General features: G+C 39.4%; 1 protein-coding gene across 1 annotated transcript in view; it reads left to right on the forward strand.

Annotated features, from left to right (window-relative positions):
* Positions 1 to 26,272, forward strand: part of Brinp1 (BMP/retinoic acid inducible neural specific 1) — a 193,134-nt gene that overhangs the window by 28,614 nt on the left and 138,248 nt on the right. Inside the window, exon 2 of the mRNA XM_057785369.1 lies at positions 24,357 to 24,624. Within this exon, the coding sequence (XP_057641352.1) occupies positions 24,407 to 24,624 (218 nt within the window). The 5' untranslated portion in view covers positions 24,357 to 24,406. The remainder of the gene's footprint in view (positions 1 to 24,356; positions 24,625 to 26,272) is intronic.

Consider the following 26,272-nt stretch of genomic DNA (forward strand, 5'->3'; position numbering starts at 1 on the left):
TTAGAAGCACATCCTTTTGGGCAACTTACTGCTTCATCTGGAAAGGAAATGGGTGTCTGCGAGGGAGTTGGGCTCCTGGGCTTCTGTTAATTAACATCTTCACATTTAGCTTATTGGTTCAGTACAGATACCTAACATTTCCGGCTAACATCATGGAAGCTGCCTTCGTTGGCAATTCACTGGAGACAGAACCTGAAAGTGAAAAGGCCATAAAACAACTCATAACCTTTATTTTTTCTTCTATAATTAGATTTTTATAGCATTCTAAATTCCTTGAAGGAAAAGCTATAGAACCACAAACTCTGAGATCTGAAAGGTCTATGATATTTTTTCCTCCTCTTTCTCGGCCTGCGAATAGCAATGCAAGCACCACTTCCTTCAGCCTTTTGTGTTCCTGCACTGTGCCTTTTGGATTTTTCTTTCATGTGTGCACTTTTTAAAAACAGCCTCCTTGGACAAATGCTCACCAGTTACTTGTATAAAAATTTGTAGAACCTCTTTTACTCCAGCATTTTTACCTTCTGACTTCATATTGGTATTGGAAATATAAGGCCTCTTATAAAACACTGTATTTTTGTTTGTTTGTTTGTTTGTTTTTAAGTCAAATGGCCATTTCTGAAACAGGAAAATAATTGATTTCAAGTTTGCCAACATATTGGTCTTATATGTTTGACTTGGTTTTATAGCATAGAAGGCTAAAGGTCACTGATAGCCTCTCATTCTTCATTTGACTAGAGGATGCTATAATGATGTCTTTGTATATGCCATAATACATAATACATAATACATAGGGGAATGTCTTGTCCAGAGTTTCTTATCATCACATATATTATAAGTGGGTGAATCTCTAACCAACCACAAATATAGATATATATTTTTTTTCTATGTTCAAGCCTATTTGATGCATCTCAGACCTGTAGGGAGCTTTCAGTCAAGGTCTCAGGATTTTGAAAACTTAGTTATTAGGTGCCCTGAGTTTGCACCAGGTGAATCACGCATCCAAATTTAGTACCCATGTATTCTTATGCAGAATGCTTAGTAACATAGTACTTCACTTACCCTATCTGCAAGGAGAGTAACCAAACCAAACTGGAATTGTGGGAATTGCATGAGTTGAACAAGGAGAACTTTTAAAGCAGGTTCTCAGTCAATTATTACTCTTGTCTTTAAGGCACACATGAGAAAAAAATAGAATTTGGACCACAGGTTTACCTGTATCAGAAGGCCTGGTTTCAAGTTACTTCTAAAAGTCTTCATCATAAGGAATCTTTAAAGTTGTGTGCTGTGTTGCTGTGATGAAGAGAGTAAAATGAGTGCCAAAGAGATGACGTTAGCTGTGGAGGAGATTTGGGACCACCTATTTTTTTCCTTTGGAAAGTGTTTTTAAGAGTTTTAGTAAAATTATTTATTTTGTTTGGATAAGGAATGTTTGCAATAGTAAAGCTGATGAGGCAGTTTTTTCAACAGAGATACCAGAGAAAGGATTTCTGTTCTCCTCAGAAATTCATTGCTGTGAAGACTTTAGCACAAAGAAATGAGGAGAAGATGCCAGTAGAGTTGCAAATGAAATGAAGTAAAGTTGTTAGAATGATGCTGCTTGGAATCTGGACTCCTCATCAAAGATTCTTAAATTTGGATCAGTCTGGAAAGGTTTGGGGGACTACGTGAGTGGAATCAGATGTGTATGTGCTTGTGAATATTCAATGAGACAGGGGTTGTGGTGCCTCTGGCTCTCAGGATTTTGCCTATTGCCATAGATTAGGCTGCCATCTGGCTACTACCTGCATTCAAGATGTTGCATGAATTCATTTGATAATCTGATGTTTTTCAACAATGATTTTACTTTCATGCAGAGAAGAAATACCTGCTGCACATTAATGCTGTGAAAGGAAGCTGGTCATGGTGAATGAAAGAAAGTCTGAAGCTGAAGTTTTTTTTTTTTATTATTTTAAATATACTTTGGAATTTTTTTCTGACATCAAGACCTCAGGTTACACATGCATGTGTACACACACACACACACACTCACAGGGGAGGGGGGGCAAATGCATACACATCTACAGATGCCCATACACATAGAGTAGGTATGAACAAATATTCTGAATAGAAATGTAATTTAATGCTCATTTTTAGGAAAATAAATGCAGTTTTGTAAGCAAATGATGGTCAAATATTTGGAGCTGAATATATTTTCTTGGAAGCTATGATGTGGAGGTTAGGCTTAGAACCTTGCTAACGGATATCAGATAAACATTTCACTGCAGGATCTTGGAATTCATTCGCCCACTTGTTCATCTACTCATGAACATGTATAGATAGACTCTACTTTTTGCTAGAAGCTATAACAAAAATATGAAATATCCTGGAAGACTTTGAAGATTTGATATAAATTGTATGCTTACCATGTGCTTTGAGTTGGAGATAAAAATACAAACTGATATTATGACCTTTACACTTAATGGCATTGTAATTAAAAAGATTAATATTAATCTTAATATTAAATAGTGAGTATGATAAGAAAGTTTTAGAATATGTGTGTTTGTGTGTGTATGTGTGTGTGTATTCCAGATAGTAACATATATTTATCTGTGTAAAGACACTGAACTAAAACATCCTTTATGTTCTGCTTCAATTCTTCTTGCTATCCTCCATTTTAGGAAAAATATAGAGTTATCCCAAACTTAAAAGTAAGAAATATATTCAGAGACGTTAAATAGTTACTAAGGAAACATGAAGAATCTCAATAAAATGAAAAAGAAGGAGAGGTTTTCTTGCTTCAGCCTTCTCTCTCTTGCTTCTTTTCCTCTGTATCACCTCCCTATCATGCCTTAGGGGCTCTGAAGGAAAGACTAAGAACTCAGTTAAGTCACTAAAGATGCTTAAGATGAATACTGTAGAGGTATTAAATTTATCAGGAGGGCACATTGGGGAAGTCCATTGCAGGCTGTGTGAACAATATGCATTGAGAGAGAATAAGAACTTCTGAGTAGGTGATTTAGGAACAGTTGTGGAGTTGGAACATCTCTGTCTCTCTCTCTGTATAGGACAGCATCAGGGAAGTAACGGCATCTCAATCTACAGCATCTGTCCAAGATCACTTTCAGGGACTGAGGGTGGGAAGGATGATTCACTGGCTTAGGAAACTCCCAACATAAATAGAAAGAAAGAAGGAAACAGTAAGTATTAAATGTTTATAGATGGGTTCTTAGATGTAAGAACACCTTTGAGATGTCTGTCATGCAGGGTGCTGGTGTTTTGCATGAGGAGCGAACATGTTGGAGATATCAGAACCTTAAAGGGAACTGTAGAATTGTGGAAAATGTGCATGGGTGACAGAAGTGCTTGGTGCCAGGTGGAGAATAGAGCAGATGTTACTTTCAGGGCTTATGACTTGAAGAACGTGACCCATATAGCCAGCTTTCTCTCACTGATGTGTTTTTAATCGGATGCTCTGTGAAAACTCACCCTTCGCTGACTCCATATCTCATTCCCTGGAGGCAGTGCTGAGCAATCTGTTTGTATCTGCACTTAATATAGCTATAGGCCCTCTCCCGTCACACCTGGCATGCCACATTTTGGACAGCAGCATAATGCCAAAGTACCAGTATACTGGATAAACTGGAGGAAGCTGGGTTTGACACAGTATCCTACTAATAGTGGAAACATTTAGTATGCATTTCTTATCTTAGGAGCATTGCATTAGATGCTCTGCAAGGTTGAACACAGCCAATGTATTTTAGAAATATCTGTTTTATAGTGATGTAAATTTAGGTTAAGGGAAATAAAAGACTTTGTCAAGATTGAACAGTCGATAGTGACACATTCAAAAAATTTGGTTCTTTCCTGTGTGTGCTGGGGATTGAACTATGGGTCTAGTGCATGCTAAAGAAACTTTCTACCCCTGCGTGAAAAGTCATTTCCAATATATATATATATATATATATATATATATATATATATATATTGCTTACAGTTATCTTTGTGAGAGTCTTATGTGGTTAAGGTCTGGTGCATTGCTTGATTGATGCTGTGTGTGGATTTTCAAGCAAAAGTACAGGTACAGTTCAGCTGTGACAGTGTTTTTTATAGTATTTATATCTAAGGATCAGGGACAAAAGTAATATCTAGTGCCATCACAAACAACATTGAGTTAATTTTGCTCACAAATCACCAGTTGCCCACAAGGCAGTCTTCCTGGTAGCCATGTTTGAAGTCCCATGGGCAGACTGGGTATATTAACATCAGGTCTATTTCCTGGGCATGAAAGAATTCTCATGTTTTCCATTGTGTGGAGACATAAGTAAAAATAGAGGTATGTGTTGCAAAAGGCCTAAAGTAGCTGTGGCGCCTGAAAGATTGGGGCTTCACACCGAGGCAGATGTAGTTGCTGGCTGTTACCTATTTATGACTAGTTCATTTATTTTAAAGCTGTGCACAATGAGGAATTGCTTTTCAATTATTCCATGGGAGGAATGATCATGAATTATCTCTACCTCATTGCTGACTAGGTAACTAGTACATTCATGTTACTATCTCAACATGTCAATGAAATAAGCAAGGGCTGGTGACTCCTTTTACACATCAGAAAAGATAAGGACAGTGCAGGTGATCCAGTGAGTATCATGGCTTCAGAGACATAGAGAATGTGACTGTCCCCAAATACTGCACTTTCCTTCTGTTGCGGTGATGTGTCTATACAGAGAAGATATGATGCTTAGGTTGTGGATTGGATACTTCCCTCCATCCTGGGGCTGGGGCACACTGTCACAGCTCTCTGCTCAGCCTTTCTTTGTTCAGTGGTTGGATTCCCATGCTAATGAGACCCTGTTCATGGATTTTAGCCCCTTGGGGGCCAATTAACTTCACTTTATTTCAGCTGCCAGGAGCCTCAGAACTAAAACCAGATCAATTAGTTCATCCCAGGTGCCTGGTTACATCTATTCCTTCACTTGTTTAAAGTATTCTTTGTTCCATTTTTATTTTAATTGTCCTGATTTATATCTTATTTAACTTTGTAATATCACTTTAACTGTGTCTTGGGGGTTAGATAGGGTATGAATTTTAAACCAGGACCTAAAATCACATGAGGTGTCATTTCTGGAAGAAAAGAACAGCTCCAGAGTCCTCCTTGAACAGAGGCTGAGGTTGCTTCTAAATCAATGGCTTGGAGAACTGTCTTTGAACACAAGGGCATGTGGGCAGAAGAGGGAATAAGAGTGGGAAAAAATATTCAGAGAAGTCGGTGCTACCTGGAGCAAGAGTGTGCGCACGTATTGGCTTTGTGGGAGCCTAGGCAGTTTGGATGCTCACCTTACTAGACCTGGATGGAGGTGGGTGGTCCTTGGACTTCCCACAGGGCAGGGAACCCGGATTACTCTTAGAGATGATGAGGGAGGGGAACTTGTTGGGGGAGGGGGAGGGAAATGAGAGGTGGTGGCAGGGAGAAGGCAGAAATCTTTAATAAATAAATAAAAAAAAGAAAAAAAAAAGAAGTCATGTGGGAAATTGAAATCAACCTCAATTCTTAGGCTATACCAAGTGTTACAAGTTACACCTGTTAAGATATAGTAAGACAGTTTTGGACTCAAATATTTTATCTTTAAAAAATACGCTGTTTGTTGTGGGTGTTTGCTTCCTATTCTCTAAAATGAGAGAAATAATTTTCTTTCTTTTTTTTTAATATTTTATTTATTATGGATACAATATTCTGTCTGTGTGTATGACTGCAGGCCAGAAGAGGGCACCAGACCTCATTACAGATGGTTGTGAGCCACCATGTGGTTGCTGGGAATTGAACTCAGGACCTTTGGAAGAGCAGGCAACGCTCTTAACCTCTGAGCCATCTCTCCAGCCCAAGAAATAATTTTCATAGAAAAATCTGAAAGAGAGCAATTGCCTGCCTGAGATTTGCTTGGTAATATCTGGTGGGCTTTGTCATGATTTGCTCCATGGCTGTGATAAAATAGCCTGACAGAAGTGACACCAAGGAAGGGTTGGCTCACTTTAGCTCCTAGCTGACGTCAATCCAAGGAAGACACTACAATGAAATACCGGGGTATGTGCTTGCTGCACAGGTCACTTTCTCCATTTAGACAAAATAGGAGACAGGAATGAGGTCTGAGAATGGAGTTTCCAGTAGTGGGTAGATCTTCCCACTACATCTAATATAATCTAGATAATTCTCTACATCAGTGGTTCTCACCTGTGGGTAGTGACTAATTTTGGGGTTGAATATCAGATATCCTGCATAACTGATATTTATATTATGATGGATAACAGCAGGAAAATTACAGTTATGAAGCAGCAATGAAATAATTTTACAGTTGAGGGTTACCACAACATGAAGACTGTAATAAAGGGTCAGAGCATTAAGAAGGTTGAGAACCACCGTTAGCATCTACAGGCATGCTCAGAGTTTTTCTCACAGGTCTTCTAGATTCTATCAAGCTGAACGTAAACACTAACATAGCATCCACTAACTCATACATGCATCATCTACACAGACACATGTTCTAAAGATCTGGGGGTTCATGTTTGGTGCTAGACATTGTTCTAGAAACTAAAGATACTTGAACAATTCTACTGGAGGATTCTCGTTCTTGTTTATAAACTATGGGATGAGAGTTTATGTTTTAGAGAGCAAAGATATTCTAGTAGTGAAAGGCTTACAATGAATGATCAAATAAAATGTGATATGATTGAGCTAGTTTTGATATCTATAGAAATAAGAAGCTAATTAATATCTAGTTTAATCAAAATATCTCAGTGGGCCATGTCTGGCCCTCTTCTTGTTTGTGCAAATAAGGTTGTACTGGGACACAGTCATGTTCTTTCGATCACTCATTGCCCAGATCTGTACTGATAGAGCTGACTGATCAGGATAAGATAGTGTGGCCCATAGAGTTTAAAATATTGCATAACTTTGCAGAAAGAGTCTTCCCCTTTAATTTAAAAGAAAACAAACATTAGGAGCTGCTGTACAGGTGAATGTAGACTTGAAATCGCATTTAATCTATCCCCTTCATATAGTGCCTCATTTTTCTTTCCTTTTTTATGTCTTCTACTTTTTGCCTTCATATACTCCATCTCCGCTTTCCTCCATCTTTACCTTATTTGGCCTTATATCTAGGCTTTTGAGATAAGAGAGTCCTTCTAGTTCAGTGCTCTTTATTTTTAAAGATACTGAATCCCAGAAATAAAAATTGGTGCTAAAATAATGTGGCTTCTGAGTGAATCAGAAGGGACAGCCATGCTTCAGTTGCTTTTCTCTTTCTGTACCCTATACATTGATAGGACATAGGAAAGGATAATAGATATACAAATAGAGGAAAGACATTTAGTAATATGGTTGGAACATATAGTCAGGGAAGGTTACCTGGGATCGGGGATGCCAGGTTTGCCAGTTGCAAATGCAAAAAGGAAATACCTACAATTAAATACCAGAACTAGTAGAAACCTTGGAATATATCTGAGTGCTGAAGAGTTGGCTCAGTAGATAAGTGTGTGTACTGCTCTTATAGAGGACATGGATTTGGTTCCCTGCACTCTTACCAGATAGTTCACAATCACCTGGACATTCAATCTCAGAGGCTCCAACAACTTATGATCTGCATTAGCACCTGTATAATGTGATACACACAAATGAACACTGGCACAAACATATATACACTTAAATAAATGTGTATTCCAAACAAGACTGAGTTGTGACCTGCACATTCAGATCAAGATTGGAGAAACAGGCAAACAAAATGTTGTGTATTTATAGATAATGTAAGTCTTGTCATGGGTTGAAATTAGAGTGGCTGTGGTTATATGATTGATTAGATTTGGACAGAAGCCAAACACAAAATTAGGGCATGTACTAACTCTAGTTAAGGGAAGGTCTTGACTTTTTTAAATTAAAATGTGAGGACCTCATCCTGTAAGCCTGAAGTCACAGGCAGATGCACATATTGTTTCATTGGTCAGTTATAGTTTTAACCCTCACCAGAAAAATGGGGAGAGATCATTTTTCTATATTTAAACATTGAGAGATCTCCTGTAACAGCTTGTACTTTCTCCTGGATGCTTGTTCGTTGTTAACCTAGTGATCTTATTCCTACATAGAAGTAGTCTGCTGTCCTTATAGATTTGGGCATGTGTTTATCGTTTGTTGTCTGCATTTGTTGACAGACTACTTTTGCAAACTCTACTCCCGGGTACTTTATCCCTCAAGGTTGACTGTCTGTATTCTGGAACTGCTTGATTTTATTTATGTAGATGAAATGATGGTGGAAAAGAGCCTGTCATCAATGTCATGATGAAATCAATGTTTGAGGCTGATTATTTTCTCATCAAACATTTATTGAGCACTGTTTTCTGCAACGGTTTATTTAGAAACAAAGGATTGAGTCTGGAAGGTGAACAAGGCACCTGGTGTATTCTGATGAGACAGGATAAAATCAGGACTGAAACGGAACTAAGGTGAAAGAGTAGTTGTTCTTTGCTTTTACTCTTCTATCCTCTAAGCCCTTCTTTTAAAGAAACTCTTTGCCATCCATTTCCACAGATTTAGGGAGCTCTGGTAAGACTCTTTCACCTCATCTCTATTATACATTTTTCCTGCATTCTTTAATGAAATTTCCATCTTTCTGTTCTCTTTCTCTCATTCTGTCTAGTGTCTGGCTCCCATCTTCCATGACATAGTCATTGCATGCTGATTTAGAGATCTGAACCCGGAGGGGTGTGTGTATCTTCATAAAAGTGTAGACAGCAAACCAAGAAAAGCCAGGCTGGCTAACAGAACTGTTTTTGCAAACCAATACAACTACCCTGCCTCTATCTCTGCAGTTGATTGCAGCACTCTGGTTCTATCTCCTCCCAGGTTCCTTCCCTGACTTTCACTTCTACCCTTAAGACTCATCATCTCTGATACCTCTTCTGTGCATTTCCCAGTCCAAATGCCTCTCCTTCCCTTATACACTTCCAGTATGCTTGTTTTCAGAATAATGAGACTCTCAATTTGTCATGTTGATTTCACCAGAAATGGTCCCTGTGCTAAAGCAAGGTTAAAAAAACAAACAAAAAAACACCAAAACCAAAACAAAGCAAGCAAGCAAGCAAGCAAACAAACAACAACCAAATCTTACCAGAAAAAGCAGTGCCGGTAGAAACAGGTGCAAATACTCCAACCAGCAAAAATGGTATTCAGTAATCAACCTATACTTTTGATTTCCTGCCATTAACTAGTAGTGGGACCTTCAATAAGCTATGTTTTTTCTTTCCAGAAAAATGAAATAACTGGATTAGATTCTCTTTAAGGACTACACAACGTTGAATATTATAGAACGGGGGGGGGGGAATATTACCCTGACGTTCTGACAAGCCCTCTCCTCGGGTGGTTGTGCCTGGCTTGTGTATGGGCATTCATTCACCAGCTAAGAAATAGGCAAACAGAGAGATTTTTTTTTCATCTGTGTCAGCTTCCACAAGTACTGTCTACTAGGAGAGCATGCAAGGCTCAACGGAAATGCCAGGGAACTTTGTGACCATGAAAGATCATGATGGTTCTTGAGGAAAACCCTTTCATTCCTCTCTACATCATCATGATAAATGTCTGGTGCGGGAGAATTGTCTGTAATCTGTCAATCATGTTATAAATAAACGCTGATTGACCAGTCAGGAAATATAGGCAGGAAAACCAGACAGGAAGAAGAAATGATGTAATGAGAACAGGAGAATTCTGGGAAGGAGGATTCCTCCCACTCCTGCCCAGATTACCGAAGCAGCAGGATGTGATCTGCCCCAATGAAAAACGGTACTGAATCACATGGCTAACATAGATCAGAAAAATGGGTTAATCAAGATGTGAGAGTTAGCCAGTGAGAGGCTAGAACTAATGGGCCAATCAGCTTTGTAACTTACAGAGATCTTTGTGTGATTTTCTTTGGGGTTAAACAGTTGTGGGGAACTGGACAGGACAGAAACCCCAACAACAAACAGGCCCGGCCCTCTATGTTACAAACGTCAAATCATCAAGCATCAAATTCTGTACTTCCTGAACATAGAGGGCTAGACTGGATGACTTTGGACTGTTTGCTACCTTCTAAGGATAAGTTTGACCTTATAGAAACCAGACTGTCAGTTTAAGAAGTCAGTCACCTCCAAAGTGTAATGCCTAGCACATAAGAAGTGCCTTATTAGTACACACAAATATTAAAACTAGTCAGATATCTAAAAAACACATGCTAAATGTAAGTCACTGGTACTCCCATGGCACACTACAAAATGCCTGTGACAGAAGGGTCCTTGGAGATTGTTTAGAATGTCCAGTTGCTTTCCATCTATAAACAAACCGGATTCCATGGGAAGACTGTACCCACCTGATGTGAATGAAGACTAAATTGGGATTTGTACCTGGGTCTTACACTTCTACCATTGTGTAATTTGGTTCAGGCAGCCTTAATTTAGACATTTCCAGAGGCGATTATGAGGTTTGCCCAAGTTGTCTGAGTCTTTCAGGGAGATTTTCAAATGGTACCTTTGCTGGTACTCTTGGGCTGGTACTTTCAGCTTGTCTCAGTCAAGGGAACTTTATAATCTGTCTCTCTGTGCACAGCCACCCCATCACTCACTCTAACAGACCCTGCTGAGAACCCACAGTATATCTGGAAGCCATTTCTGTTTGGAAGTCAGTGGCGGTCAGCCAACATTTCAGTAATATTTGCTTTCTTAAGGCTTAGACAAATCAAATCCATTCAGTTTCCCAGACTCAATGTCTTTTGTCTGGCACCGTGTCCTCTCATCCAAGACGAGCCAAGATTGAGCTCACTTGATGTCCCCACCCCACTGAGCTCATTTGGTGCCCCCCTCTGTGTATTTGTGTGTGTGTGTGTGTGTGTGTGTTGCACTTTCTTTTCTCTGTCTGACACATATGCAAAGTTTTTCTGGGTCTGTCAACACAGAAATAGCCTGAGACAAATTAAGCTTGAAACAAATTTAAACACAACACAGTAATAGCAATAGAACACCTAACATGACCTTTCAAGTCATACTGTAAAGGTCACGAGTGAAGATGTTGTAAGGAGAAACACTCATTTCTTTTCATTTCACTGTCAGTCTTTTGAGACATTGAACTCCAAGAAATTAGAATTCTCCAGGAATCTCAAAAGGAGGAGAAAGCTAGGGTCTTATTTACAACCAAGAGGAACTTGTCTCCAGTTAAAATATTTCACACAGTTCTGACAACTTGTCATACTCCCTTTCAAAAAAGACCACACCAATGATAGATTAATTAACACGATTACTTATCTTCTATTTAAACCCAAACCTTATTCAAGTCCTGAGAGATGGGCTTGGTCGGTCCCCAGACCTCTTTTTTACTCTTACCAATGTAGCCACACTGAATATACAGTTCTCTGTTTTTTAATAATGCTTTTATGTTTAGTTGATCTCTTCCAGAGGAATGGCCAAGTCTAGCTTGTTAGGACTTCAGGCCCAGACTCTGACCCTGAAGACTCAAGTAACAATACATAGACAACAACCATATTCTAAATTTTTGGTGACAATGATCCAACTCTAACATTTTCAATGATAGGTGGAATAGTCTAGAATTCAAGTATCCTAACTCAGGTTAGTTTTGTGTTAGCTAACCCTTTCTCTTGTTCATGTTTCACAAATGACCCTGCTTAAGTCTTCTCACCCTAGTGGAAATGGTAAGATCTAGGAAGAGCACAAGAGAATGTCTGTACAATCTTAAGCATGTGATCTTAGGGAATTCTCTAGAATTCTGTTTCCTATTGTGCTAGTGGTGGTGTGTTGTTGTGGGGGTGGGGTGAGGTGAGATAGTGTGCCTCTTGGTCCTAAGGTGCTGGGTTTACACCCATTCCTACTGCTGTCTGTTATTAATTTAGCCATCTTGCTTGAGGACCTTTCAATGTAACAAAGTTGTATTGATTCTATAAAGAGCATTTGGTGCATCCTGGTAAGGAAGCAGACATGTTATTTTGGGGGAAAAGATCTCTTTGAGGAGCTTTTCCATTTATCTAACTCCCTACTGTATGGCTGGCCCAGCAGGGAAGTAGTCTTCTCCTCAGAATGCATTGAGGGCTGTCTCCATCAGGGAGAGGGAACCCTAGAAATAAACTAGGCCTCTCTTTCAGAGTTTCACAAAAAAGGGATCCTTGGGGCCAAAGGCCCCTTAATCTGCAAAACACAAGCTGTTTGCCTGATTTGAGGCCTCAGCAGACTTCCTAAGCTGGAAGGGGCTTTGGTGTGAAAAATGGATTATGTTTTGAAGATTAAGAGTCCTTTCATGCGAAATATTCATTTTTTCCCCATTTCCTTGAGCTCCCAATGAAATACCTTGCTCCTTTCTTGCTTAAAACCTTCAAGCTTCATTTCTTATGCACAGGTGGATTAGACTGGGCTGAATATTCACAGCCTATGCCTGGTAACAACCTTAGTGAATATCCCGGGGGGCTGATCCCAGCTTTCTCCCCTCCTCCAAATATGTTCCAAAGAGTCCTGATTTGTTATTATTGAAATAAAAAAAAATCTGGTAGTATTTTAAGATTCTGGTGAAATTTTCTGATGAAATTTGGAGGGAACGTGTATTTTAAAAACAGAGATTGGCTGTTTCTCCCATGCTGTACAAGTTTAAAAAAACACAAGCAGAAAGACACCGAAGCAACTGAGAAATCCTAGCATATCAACACACACACATGGGGGGGGGGCGCACACACAAAAATGGGGGAAAGAAATGAAAATAATTCTTAAAAACAAGCAACTTAGCACAAAGTATCCCCATCACAGAGACAAACTAAAATATAGATTTGTAAATGTTTTGACACAGCTGATGCAATTAATTGTGTTTATAAGTTATTTCTGTCAGCATCATTAATATGGTGTGGACTCTAACATGATGACAAGCATGCTAAAAGATAGTTGAATCCTGGGATGCATATGCTTGAGAAGGTGATAGTGCTTTCTCATAAGAGTATAACTTTGTGCCAGGTGTTTGTTATCTGTGTTTTATTCATTTTGTCTACTGAATGTTAGCACAGAGTAAACATAGGGCAAAACGCAGAGACATCAGCTCCCCAGAAAGCCATGTTTCTATATTGAGCAGTTTTTGTCTTAGTAGTAATACCTTCGTGGGTCCATTGCCATCTTCATCATCCTCCTTGTTTCCTTGCTCTTCCATATACCTCTGTGGGGGAAGCACTACTATTCTTTTCTTTTCTTTTCTTTTATTTATTTATTTATTTGTTTGTTTGTTTGTTTGTTTGTTTATTAAAGATTCCTGCCTCCTCCCCGCCACAGCCTCTCATTTCCCTCCCCCTCCCCCAATCAAGTCCCCCTCCCTCATCAGCCCAAAGAACAGCCAGGGTTCCCTGCCCTGTAGGAAGTCCAAGGACCTCCCACCTCCTTCCAGGTCTAGTAAGGTGAGCATCCAAATTGCCTAGGCTCCCACAAAGCCAGTACGTGTAGTAGGATCAAAACCCAGTGCCATTGTTCTTGACTTCTCAGCAGTTCTCATTGTCCGCCATGTTCAGGGAGTCCAGTTTTATCCCATGCTTTTTCAGACCCAGTCCAGCTGGCCTTGGTGAGTTCCCGATAGATCATCCCCATTGTCTCAGTATGTGGGTGCACCCCTCGCGTTCCTGAGTTCCTTGCTCTTGCTCTCTCTCCTTCTGCTCCTGATTTGGACCTTGGGATTTCACTCCGGTGCTCCAATGTGGGTCTCTGTCTCTGTCTCCTTTCATCGGAGAATTCTACCAGCACTACTATTCTTAACTCACTCCTCTATCTAGAGTCACATCTGGTTTGCTGATTTGTACCTAGTAGGCGAGTTTTTATGTTCAAATGATTTTACTGATGCTGATCCTGTGATCTGAAAGTTTTTCTTTTTTTTCTTTTTCTCTCGTCTGTCAAATCCTAACTTAAACAACTATAGGCCAAATTAAATGTCAGTTCCCTAAGGGCACTCCCTTTTTAAAAGACTTTCTTTAATTTGCTTTTCTCTGAGTTATGCTTTCTCTTCCTTTGCTTCAATAATGGGTTGTATTATTGATTCTGGAAAACCCAGTCCATTGATCTGCAATTTGAGGTTTACAGCTTTATTTCAACATGGATCCCTAAAGTCATGAACATTTTCATATTTCTCTTTAATTACTCAGTATCTTTAACATTTTATTCCAACCATAGGCCTCATATTGTTTTCTCAATAAGCAGTTACTTCTTTTCTCTCCCATACTTTTAATTTTCTTTTTTTAATTATAGCTGACTTCTGAATTTACAAAAACATTTTCCATGAGAAGAAATTTATTTCATTGCCACTTGTATCCCATCTCTAATAGGCAGAATGGAGAACTGTGGCGGCCACTGTTTAGCTGTTCTCTTACCTGCCAAGTCTATACACTAGTCTATGTCTATTCCCAGTCTCCCACTCATGCCTAAATGTCTTTGGAATCTTCAGTTTCTAATGACTATTTACCACCTCTGTTCCCTGAAGTACAATTGTCTTATGTACTCTGGTCTTATGCTGTGTAACTCCATATCTGTTAAAGCTTGACAATGTTTACTACCTTCTGAATGTCTTCTTGAGTTTATGAAATTTCTCCTCAACACACTTCACGGGGTTCTTTCCTTCTTTATGCTGCTCGTGTGAGCATTGTTTATTGTTTGCTTTCATTATTCTTGAGACACAGGTGTTCAGAGTGGCCTCATCCATGCCAAGAGTGCTAACCACTACTAGAACACAGTGGAACACTCCCTGCTGCTAATACCAGTGTCTCTTTCCATTTGGATAAAAGGATCCCATTGTTTATTGGAAATTCTCAGTTGGATATTTCTTGGGCAGTCATCATTGATTCTAAATCCTTTGCCTTTACTACTTGTTATCATGCATGGCATCATCCTTGATTCTAATCACCAATCCAGTCTGATGAGTCACCACAAATAGGTGCTTCCTTACTTCACTTACCCACCCACCAAACCTTGATATTTTTCTTCTTTTCTCTTATTGTGTGAGAGAGCTTGTTCTTGCTACTTATTCCAGGTCTATTTAATTTGCTTTCTCTATTTTTACCTTACTATCATTTAAAAAACCTTCCAGTATCCCTTACAGTTAAACCAATCAAAAACTAAAACACTAACAGGACTGTTCTGCTTGAAAGCTGTTAGTGGTTCACTATGATCTCATGGGAGTGATCCTAGCTCTTGATTTGTACAGTTCATTCACTCAATAAATATTGATTAGTTTCTACCACATGATTGGTTCCCGGAACTGGGCACACACGGAAGGAGATAAAAAGCCAAGTGCCAGCTTTAACTACAGATAGAAGTGAAGTAGGAGATAAGGGGTAGCAGTTGGCTCTTGCTTTGCTGTCCAGGATTCCTCTCTTTAAAACTGCTTCCATAGTAATTCTGTTTTTTCAATCTTTTTCCTGTGCTTTTTTCCTGGCCAAGAAGCATTCTCTGAGGAGATGAGCCAGAGGCTCTAAGACATACTCTGTCCTTGCTCTGAAGGGTCCCTTCCATGAGTTTCTTTTCCAGAAATCAGCTGTTTCTGTTCTAGCTTGTTTCGCAGTCTGTAAGAGCCTATTTGTATAGCATGGACTCAATAGATATTTGATGCATTTCCACGAATGAGCACAGAAAAACACTCTGAAATGTTATTTCACTACTCTTTTGAAAGATTGCCTGCTGAGATTGCTGATAACCTGGAGAGAAGGCTTAAAATGTAGGAATTCAGACCGTCCCATTTCTAAATGTGGCTCAAATGAAATATTTATGCAATGGGTAATACTACACTCCTCTTATGATTACACTATTAATTTCAAATGTAATACTTAGGATCACAAGAATTCCACACACTTCACATAAATCACATAAAAAGTCTACATACTTCAGCTTTTAATCAGGATTTTAGTGTTCTCTAGATTCAGTATTGGTAGATCTTACATATTGTAGGTTGGTCTTTTTCCCCTTCTCTTCATTAGCATCTTCACAGCAGCTTTGTGACAGCTTGTGATTGTCCTGCTAAGGATGCCTTGCATTCATAGACTGATGTATTAAAGCACTCTGCCATAGAACAAATAATTGGCTTAGAATCCAGTTAAATTCTAACACTTTTGTATGATGTGATATTTTTAGAACATGTGACATTGTAAAAATAAAATACATTGTAACGTAGCTGAGGTTTGTGGTCTGTAATATACATATGCTGAAATTTATCTCACTGATAGCTTTGTTTTGTAGATTTTTATGGTATGGAGAATAAAAAGACATTTGACATGCTATCTAGATGTAGTATGTGCTCAGTGGTCTATTATTGGCTTTCATTCACAGATTTAAATATATTATAATGTCTGTTTTTCATGTCTAATATAAAACTGGAGAGTGGTGATGGACACAGCAAGGAGAGGAAACAAAATAAGCAAAACTATTAAGCCATGCAGGTCTTAAGGTTTCATTCATGCCATTGAGGTGAGAACTGAGTGGCACTGGGAAAGGATTGCTGAATGCAAAACTAAGGGGGGAAAGCATCGAAGGGAGAATGGTTCAATATCCTCCATTAGGGGTGTCACCCTAGCTGTACTTAGATCAATAGATACATCCTATTGGCAAGCTGTGCTTAGGCTAGAAAGGTGGTAGAGAGTCATGAATGTTTGTAGTACTACTTTGGAATATTCCAAAAGGGTAAATGTACTCGTAGAAGATCCATTTCTGAGGGAAACAGCAGTAGGATCACTCTGAGCTTACTATGACGATAGGTGGATAGTGTCAAATGAACTGGATGTATATGAAAGAATGTATGTTGATGGGATATAGAGATGGTGGTTGAATGTCAAGAAAAGTTCCAAGCTTCTCAAAGAAATGGTTTAGGATATTTTGTGGACCACTGGGACAGAAAATAAAGGGAGAAGGTCATGTTTGATAGAGCAATGGTATGTTTAGTATTGACTATTTTAAACTTGAGAAATCTGTGAGATTTTTTAGAGACGTTGAAGTGCTTATCAGTTAAAATGCAGAGTTTACAAATTAGAACTAGAACTCATCCCATTGAGTCATAAACCATTTTTACAATAAACATAACATTTAGTTAAAAAAGTTTGTGGGGTACAGTCATTAAAAGCTAAGGTTCACAACCAAAAAGGTGAGAAAATACTTTTCCTATGACTAAATGACTAAGCATGTAAAGTTTTTACATATGTTATTTCATTAACACAATTGTCTGTCTCAATTGCCATTTTTTTTCAAAAGCTACTTAAGTGGAGGTCACCATTAATAAGGTAAATGTAAAACTACAGTGTATCTGTCTTCATGAATATCTTGACTAGTTCTTTCCAGCTATTGGCAAATGTGATTGGATAATACTATTTTGACATATTGTGACTGGTCCTCTATAGGTTTCTGCTATTTTCTGATTCACATGCCTCGAATTGCTTCAATTATTGCCAGTCCACAGTTGTTGTTTTGAAGGAAGAAAGTTAACTTTAAGCCACATGCCCACTGCTTTAGATAAAATAACACTCAGCGATGTATCACTCAGCACATATACAGTCTATGGCATCACAGTGTCCTATAAGTGGAAAAGGACAGGCTCTGCATGCTGCCAGGATTGTGATCTGCACTATGTTGCCTTTGGTGACTTGTAGTTATCTGATATTTGAGGTGCAACTTGGAAATCGGCAATAAACGTATTTAACAGAATTTTTGATCGGTTTTCTTACCTTATATGGCTTGAGTCATATATTGAAATTGTAGTTAGTTAGGCTTTTACATTGAAGCCTAATTGACGTGGACTCAGAGTTACATTTAATGTGAAACCTTTACTTTGGCTGAATAGAATATCTATGGCAAGATTAAGAAACAAAATCAAATCTGTGTGGTGCTTTCTTCCACTGTTTAAACCTGTTCTGAGGTAAGATTTTTCCTGATAGTTTGATAAAGGTTTAGACAAGATTGTACATTTTAAGAGTACTTTAAAAATAATTCTTGGACTGGTGAGATAGATCATAGGGTAAGGGTGCCTGCTTTTTTTGCCTGATGAACTAAGATTCTTCTTTAGATCCCACATGCTGGATGGAGACAGCTGACGCCTGCAGGTTGTTCTCTGATATCTACTTGCATGCAGTGTCATGTATGGGTCATTAAAGATCACACACACACGAAACATCTTAGCTTACTTCTCTTTACTATGTGCAATCTTGGTTCATATATTAAACTTGAAATAATATGGGTATATTGTATGATTTTGAGAGTTGTGGAACCTTTTTTTTTTTTTTTTTTAATCTCTTTTGCTTAGCTTGGGGAGCTAACGTCCTGGGACCTAAGGGCCACCAAGGACACACCAGTGGCTTTTTTTTGGTTCTTGTGTCATAAACTGAAAGACTGGCGTTCCTAGGTAAGGGAGGAGGAGTCTGAGGAAGAGGTATCTAAATAGAGGAAACTCAAGAGAAAGGGGAATCCCCAGGGCTCTTACCCTGCTGGATGGCTCCTAGGGAAGAGGACAACACTCAGTTCTTTGACTGCAGCTTTTTAAAAGAACTTTGACAGAAACTGTGGTGAGGTGTTGGGTGGTGGGATAAGCTACTTAGTCTAGTTGTCTGAACCAGGTGTCCAGGTGCCTCCTCTCTGCTTTAGTCATGGGCATATGTACAGCTTTTTGGCAGAGGTCCTCATTTGGAGATAAGACAGAAATATTCTGGCACTGATGGTCTCAAGCATTCATTCTTGGAACTGGTGCATAGGTCCCTGATCTTTTTGGCGTTTGTATCATGTTAGAATATAGAATATTACCATAAATGTCGACCGCCTTGGTGGGTTACTTAGTCTAGAGGTGTAACCCGCCTGGCAGGTCCAGTAATTCCAGGGTCCCGGAGAGGCGCTACGTGAAAAAACATGGGCGGGAGACAGGAAGGAGGCCAAGCAGAGTTCTTGTCAAAGCCTCCGTTTATTAGAGTCATGGTTGCAGCTTATATAGCCCCTGGATGAGGAGCTTGGGGGGCTGGGGCACGGGATCTTGCCGCGTGGTCCACGTCGGTCACGTAGGCCAAGAGATCACGATCTGTCAGGTGACGATTGCTCTGCCAGGAGTTCACGAGTTGACACACCTAGTTCTTCTAGATAGTTTGGAATGTGAGGTGGGTTCCGCTAACAGATAGTTCACTATTAACAGATAATTTGGGTGTGGGATAGGCTTTGTCAATAAAACAATTCTCAATACAATTGGGAAGTGGAGCCCTCTGCAAACTCCTCAGGTCGATGATCCCTATAATAATTTGGGGGGGGATGGCTCCTGACACATAAATAAATAATTTTATTAGCAGTATAGATCTCACTATTCAGAGTTTTCTGTTTCTTGCACTATCACTGTACCTGCCCCTGCCTGCTATACATTTCCGACTCCTTGGTTTCCTGAGAACAAAGTTTTGGTGAAGAACTGACAAATGAAGAAGACAGAATCCCTTCCTTGGCTAGTTCTCTTTGATAACATGGTTTCAGTGCTCTGAGCCCTCAGCAAGCCTTGCTTCTGTGGTGCAGGCTGGCTTGGTACTTGAGATTCTTTTGTATCCATTTCCTGTCATGATATCAAGGAGTGTCCTGCCGCATGAACCTCCTTCTTTGTCTCCACTCAGTTCTCTTGTTACTGATTGTTTTGATGTGGGCAAATATATGTCTTCTCAGCTGCACTGCTGTAATTCATTCCTTAGGATCTGGGTAAATGACAGCACCATTCTAGTTTCCTTGTACTTAGACTCATTCCTGGTCTGAGGCGGAATGCTAGGTAACTTCCCCTGACTTTCTCTAGCATGTGGCCCATCTCTAATCCATGGGAAGGAGGAGGCTGCACATTGCTTTTACCCATGCCTCAGGCAGTCATTTCCCTGCTCTTCTGCCAGGTCTCAGCCAGCCTCTTTCTACTCCTCTCTTTAGCAATGTTTTTTTAGAATTCTCTGGCATGAGTTAGGTAGCACTCTACCATGTTTCTCTAAGCTGTAGGGCACATTTAACGTGCTGCTGTTTTTCTCAAAGCTGGAGGTGGAGGAGTTCTTTCCCCTTTTCACCCCCTCCCCAGAGGAGTTTAGAGAGAGGGTGGGAGGCTCTGCACTGTCAGCTTCCACTCAAATCTAATTCCTAGTCTTAAAGACATTGTATGCTGTGATGTGCGTGAGAGGTTAAGAATACATCTAAGGGTACTTTGGCTGCCTTTTTGGTAAGTGTGATATGGTGGTCACAGACCTCCATTCAGAATGTGGCTGGTATGTCAATGGTTGAACGGTTCAGCTGAAACCAAAGCTGAAATAGCTACATTTAAATCACCCTGTTCAATTCCTGCTTGTATTCTAAAAGTTGCAGGAAACCAAGACTCAGGGGAGTTAATTAACATAGCCAAGCTCTTTCAGCTTTTTAGGTCTTCCTATTAGTGAAGACCCAGATTTGGAGGTAAAAGCCCTGATGAGACCACCCGAATGGATCAGCTGGAGCTATCAGGGGCTATGTGCTACGTTCAAGATGTAATTATTGACCCAAGTCCTCAGGGAAACTTGAGGCAGGGGTAGGGACTTCCCTTCCTATACTCTGGTCCAAAATGTGAGCCTTTGTCCAGTAATCCATGTAGAGAATCCAGAGAATGAACTAGGTATGGGTTGTTAGGGACCTGCTATTGTTATCCTTTTCTTTGTGTGTGTGTGTGTTTTCTGATGTAAATAATTCGGATATAACAATTAGAAAACAGGTGTGTAGGTGAACTCGATTCACTTCTTGGCATTGCAGGCAGATGAAGAGTCCAGTTCAACTATGGGCATCAAATGATCTTTATGTTTCAGCCTATGTCAGCTCTCTGGGTCAACTAGTGTATCAGGCAGTAGTGCCTATGACTCCTTGAAGGTCACAAGGGTTAAAGGCCACATTTGGTATACAACTAGCCTAGCTGTGAATTGTTAGGCTGTAATCGCCAGTGGCATGAAACCCCTTTGTGAACCTTTTAGAAAATCAACTATTCTCAAATTCGTTCTGGAAGATTCTGAGGGCTCTCTGTAAGCTTTGTGGCTAGGCTGCCATGGTCCTGGAGCACAGGGAATTCTATTTGCAGTGTATCTGTTTGTCGATTTTGCAGGATGAATGTGAATGGTAGTTTGACTGAGCTATGAGGCAGAGTGAAGGAAGCTCCTCATTATACACAGAAATGTGGAGTTGGGTGTCTTCCTCTATCTATCCCCACATTGCCCACCCCCCAGTAGGGTAACTCTCTGAGCCTTAAAGTTCTCTGGTTGTCTAGCCTGGATGACTAGCAAGCTCTCAGATCTTTCTGTTTCTGCCTCCCAGAGCTGAGCTTATAAGCACACATGGTCACACCAGTTTTGTTGTTGTTTTGTTTTTGTTTTTGTTACAAGAGACCTGGTGACCTGAATTCAGATTTTCATATTCACACAAGGCTGGACATGTGGTTCATTGCTGGATGCTTGCCCACCTCCCTCTCCTTTGCCCACCTTCCTCTCCTTCTTTCTCTTTTAATTTTTCCTTTTTTTTCCCAATATTGGGGATTAAACCCAATATTTAATGCACGTTAGGCAAACTCTCAACCACTGAGCTGTTTTTCCATCCAGACTATGATTTTTTTAAGTCAACGGAAATACATTCTAACCTCACATAATTCTATAATTTAGATTTTCACAGACATTCAAAGCCAACAGGCATGTGGGTACATTACCTAAACAAGGCAAAGGCAGAAAGTATAACTACTTTACAGAAGCTAGAAGACAGGAGTCAATGTATGTTGCTGGGGTCATGGTAAAATGAATTGTATGAGAGTCTCATTTTGGAGCCATTAATATCTCTCATTCCATGCCATTATAAGGGGCCCTCCAGTATATGCTGGGGTTTTTGGTAACAACCCTAGCCTTTATCCATCAGATATAAAGAATATCACTTTAGATGTAAGGTTGTGACAAAGGTGTTCCTAGGACTGTGAGAAACTTGGTTAAACAGTTTATATATATATATATATATATATTTATATATATATATATATATATATATATATATATATATATATATATACCTAGGATGACAGGCTGGAGATATTCTCTCTCTCTCTCTCTCTCTCTCTCTCTCTCTCTCTCTCTCACACACACACACACACACCATTCCAGTGTTAGATACATAACCTTTCGCAAGCTGAAATGCCCTGAATCCCGTCTCTTCACAGCAACCGTTAAATATTCTCTCACAGACTCCCATTCACACCCACTCACAGCAGAAGCTCTGGAGAAGGCTGTATGGGTAGCACAGTAGGATTCCAGCTTGTTGCAGTTCACTCCAGGAAGCTCTGAACAATTGTTCCCACACCCTGCTTGCCACTCTGGTGGGCTCTGGCAGACAATCCTGGCAGCTGTCGCTGATACAGTTCTGTGCTCAACATGGAGAGCTTTGTTTTAGGATCTGAACAAAACCTCAGGCCTTAGCACACATGCCTACCTCCCTTACCCTGACAGCTGGGGATTTCAACAACAGGCAGATTTTTTTTTGTGTGTGTGGCATCTCATTATAAAATGGTGCAATTGAACAATTGAGGGAAATACTCAGCTGTACAGAACCATGCATCCCTCTTTTATTTCTCGTTTCCTAACCTTGCTGACCTCCCATGTTCAACTGGGAGAATCACCAAATGAGGAATACTTAATCATGTATATAGCTTTTACAGCTTACAAAATGTGTGTGTCCTCCTCATATTTTTAAATGATATCCAGAAAATTATGAGGTCTAGTGAAGGGTTGTGACTTCACAGTCACATGACTAGACAAGATAAAACACAGCTTTCTGAAGTTTCTTGCCAGCTAAAGGCTCACAGCCCAGTAAACAAGACAGACATAAAACAAAGAGATATAAGGCAAGACAGTTGCCACTGACATAGATTTTTAGAAAATGAGAAAATAGAGTTGGGTGGACAGAATAGAACAACAGTTTTTCAGAGGAATAGAAGAAGATAATGTCCCTGATGACATGATCCAAGGTGACTTCCAACGCTAAATTAGGCTTTATTTAAACGTAAGAAAACAGTGAACAAAAGTATTTCTTAGAAGATCATTAAGTTGACAACATCAAAATGGTTTCAGTAAGTGCTCTACCACTGAGCTACATCTCAAAGCCTAGCAGCATTAATACCATGTTGATCCTGACAATTCTTATCATTAATGTCACTGAGCATTTGTTCTGTGCTGGGAGGGAAAGGGAGCACTCTGCCCTGTGTGATTCAGTCACCATGTTAGTTCTGGTTCATGTGTCCTCATTAATTGCATTTTATAGATGAGGAAAAGAAGGCAAACAAAAACTTTCGTGAAACAATATTTTTTATAGATGATGCAATTTAAATATGTATTGCCTTTGTCATGTGAAGTGTGGCAAGCTAATTTAGAAAAAAAAATGGGACAAGCAGCAACTGGTTAAGCTAGCAATTGACTACCAGATAGGATAGAAAACTAAACTTTAAAATGTTGAAAGCAGGTGATTTGCTTCTATTCTTTTCAGAAAAAAAATATGCCCACCTAAGGTCTCTCTCAAAATCAAAATTTTGTCCAACTAAAGAGGTTGCCAAGACCTGCCCACTTTCCCAACCATTGATCTTTAGTGTCCTCTCCATAGGTTAGGATACACTGAAGCTTATAGGTACCAACAAATGAACAGTCTGCTTAAAAACTCCTTCGAGGGTCCAGAGACCTTCCACCGAACTGTGTAAATTTGTCCTTTCCCCTGTTGTAAGAGTTCTTCATCTTAATGTATCCACCCGGAATAGACAATTGTTAGAGTATCATAAGACTTTGTGCATTTAACTGACCAGACTAAAAGAGGACAGACAAATCATCAGTGTGTTCCTACCTGTGATATAAAAGAAGAAAAAGGCACTCCTGTTCATCACGTCTCGGTAATGAGAGGCCGGTTTTTCCTTAAGGCAGAACATGGGGCAAACATCAGTTCTGTCCCATAACTCTACCTGCATGCATTAGACTTAGTTACTGCATTAATTTATTTCTTTCACCCTTAAAACACATATACCTGGAAATCTGTAGTTCATCAAGGATTGAGAGAGATGCCCTTACTTTATATATACGGAAACTATACTCCATAGACTATTCAGTTTGTACATCTCCACATTGCACGTAAACAGCAAGGCAAAGTAAAACTATGTGTCCCAGTAACCATTGGTCCCCTGCTTTTAACAAGGCAGTAATGTTTTTATAAACATTAAAACAATCTACTGAAGACCTACTAATGAAGATATGTTAACCTTCTGTTTTTCTTTTCACTGTCTTTTTCTCCCCTCTCCCCTTCCCCTTTCCTTTCTCTCTCCTTGATTTTTTTCTCTACAGGACTCCACAGAATGGAGCAAGAATGAGAGGAAAAAGGCCTGCAGAAAAGCATGAACTGGAGGTTTGTTGAGCTCCTCTACTTCCTGTTTGTATGGGGCCGTATCTCAGTGCAGCCCTCCCACCAGGAGCCAGCTGGGACAGATCAACATGTCTCCAAGGAATTTGATTGGCTTATTTCAGACAGGGGGCCTTTCCACCACTCCAGGAGCTACCTATCCTTTGTGGAAAGACACCGTCAAGGATTTACAACCAGATATAAAATATACAGGTACGATTTAGCCTAAGAGAGCCCTTGCATCCCATTTCTGTTGTGCTTTGGAGAGACCAGACATTGTCTGACACCTGGCTGTGTGGAAATTTCTAGGATAAGGGACTGTGACCTTGCTATAGACTGTTAATTGAATCTATTCAATGTTGCATAAAATATGAATGAGTCCAAATAACCAGTATTTATTAGTACTTAGTGTACTAGATGATACTTATTTTAGTATGTCATTTATACTTTCTATTCATCTAATGTAGGTTTTGGGTTTTTTTCTCTGTTTTACTAGGCAACTGAGTCTAAATTTGTTCAAATAATGTTTCCTAAAGAAACAATTTAATAACTTTTGGAACTTAGATTTAACCCCTGGTTTTCCTGAATTACTAGTCATGATAATCTTCTTGTTTTGCAAATACTATTAGTGAATCTAGTTTTCTAACTAAATATATTCATGAATTTTTTGTGATAAAGTAGAGACATTGACTGAAGAACCTTTTTTTTTTTCTTTTACGCAAGTCTGAACTGGTTACTAATTTATGCTAATTACACCCACTGAAAAGGACCAAGCTCTGTACAGGAATGACCTTCTGAAGGTTCAGTAAATGAGTCACATTGTGCAAGCACAGTAGACAGATTAAAAGGAGAAAACTACTTGAATTATTTACATACTAGTAGTAGTCATGTAAAATAGGTGACTTAGGGAAGGGACAAATGACTGGAGTTTTTGCAACAATCCTGAGTTACAGAGAACTCCCAGGAGAAAATGCGTGGGAAATTGGCTGGTGCAGATAAAATGCCTCAGATGGTAGAAATTGTTTCTCAGAGCGTTAAGCTATCACAACGGGAGATAGTTTGTGATAGAATCTATTTGGGCTAGTGTGTCCTGTCCTGTGAGCTACTATTACTTGGTGATGAGATTTCTGGGGCACAAGATTTATAACCAATGGTCTGCTTTGGAGGGAATCTATCTGTAGTCATGTAAGTTAACTTCAGGAAGAATTCTACTTGGTGATTGGGTGACAAAAAGAGACAAGAGATAGGAAGGCAGGAGATGATAACATATATTTTAGTTCAAGATACTCAGGACAGAAAGTGCTATAGTTTGAAGTATTGTTTTCTGATCCTCAACCACCAGTACTTTCTTCATGTACTTTTCTTAGGTTCCATGTTCTAGTTAACTATATTATCCTTGCCATATTTATAAAATGCTAGTTTATTCCTCAATTTTCAATTAGAATGTATTTCTCTATTTTTATTAACTTGAATTAAATAACTCTTTATATAAGTAACTTAAATCTCTTTTAGTGTCACATATTCATGTGTGATTTTATCCAAATGTTCACACATGTATAACATTTATTTATGTCATTGTAGTTGATGTTCAGGTTACATGTGCTGTGCTTGTTATCATAAACACATAATGAGTACTGTATTATAATGGAAGAAATGCCAAAACCACTTTGCACCTTTTGTCTTAATGTTCAGAAAGAAAATGCAAATCTGACATTGCAGAGATAATTAGAATAAGAAAGCAAGAATGCAGGGTAGAAGGAGCTTGTTGGCCTGCGGAGAGCAAGGCTGAATTAAGACTTTAGGTTTCCAAGTGGTCGATGCAGAAAGTAGCCACACCATTCTGTGATTCCCGATTACTGGA

This window comes from Chionomys nivalis, chromosome 11 (genome assembly GCF_950005125.1).
Source record: "Chionomys nivalis chromosome 11, mChiNiv1.1, whole genome shotgun sequence".
Lineage (NCBI taxonomy): Eukaryota > Metazoa > Chordata > Mammalia > Rodentia > Cricetidae > Chionomys > Chionomys nivalis.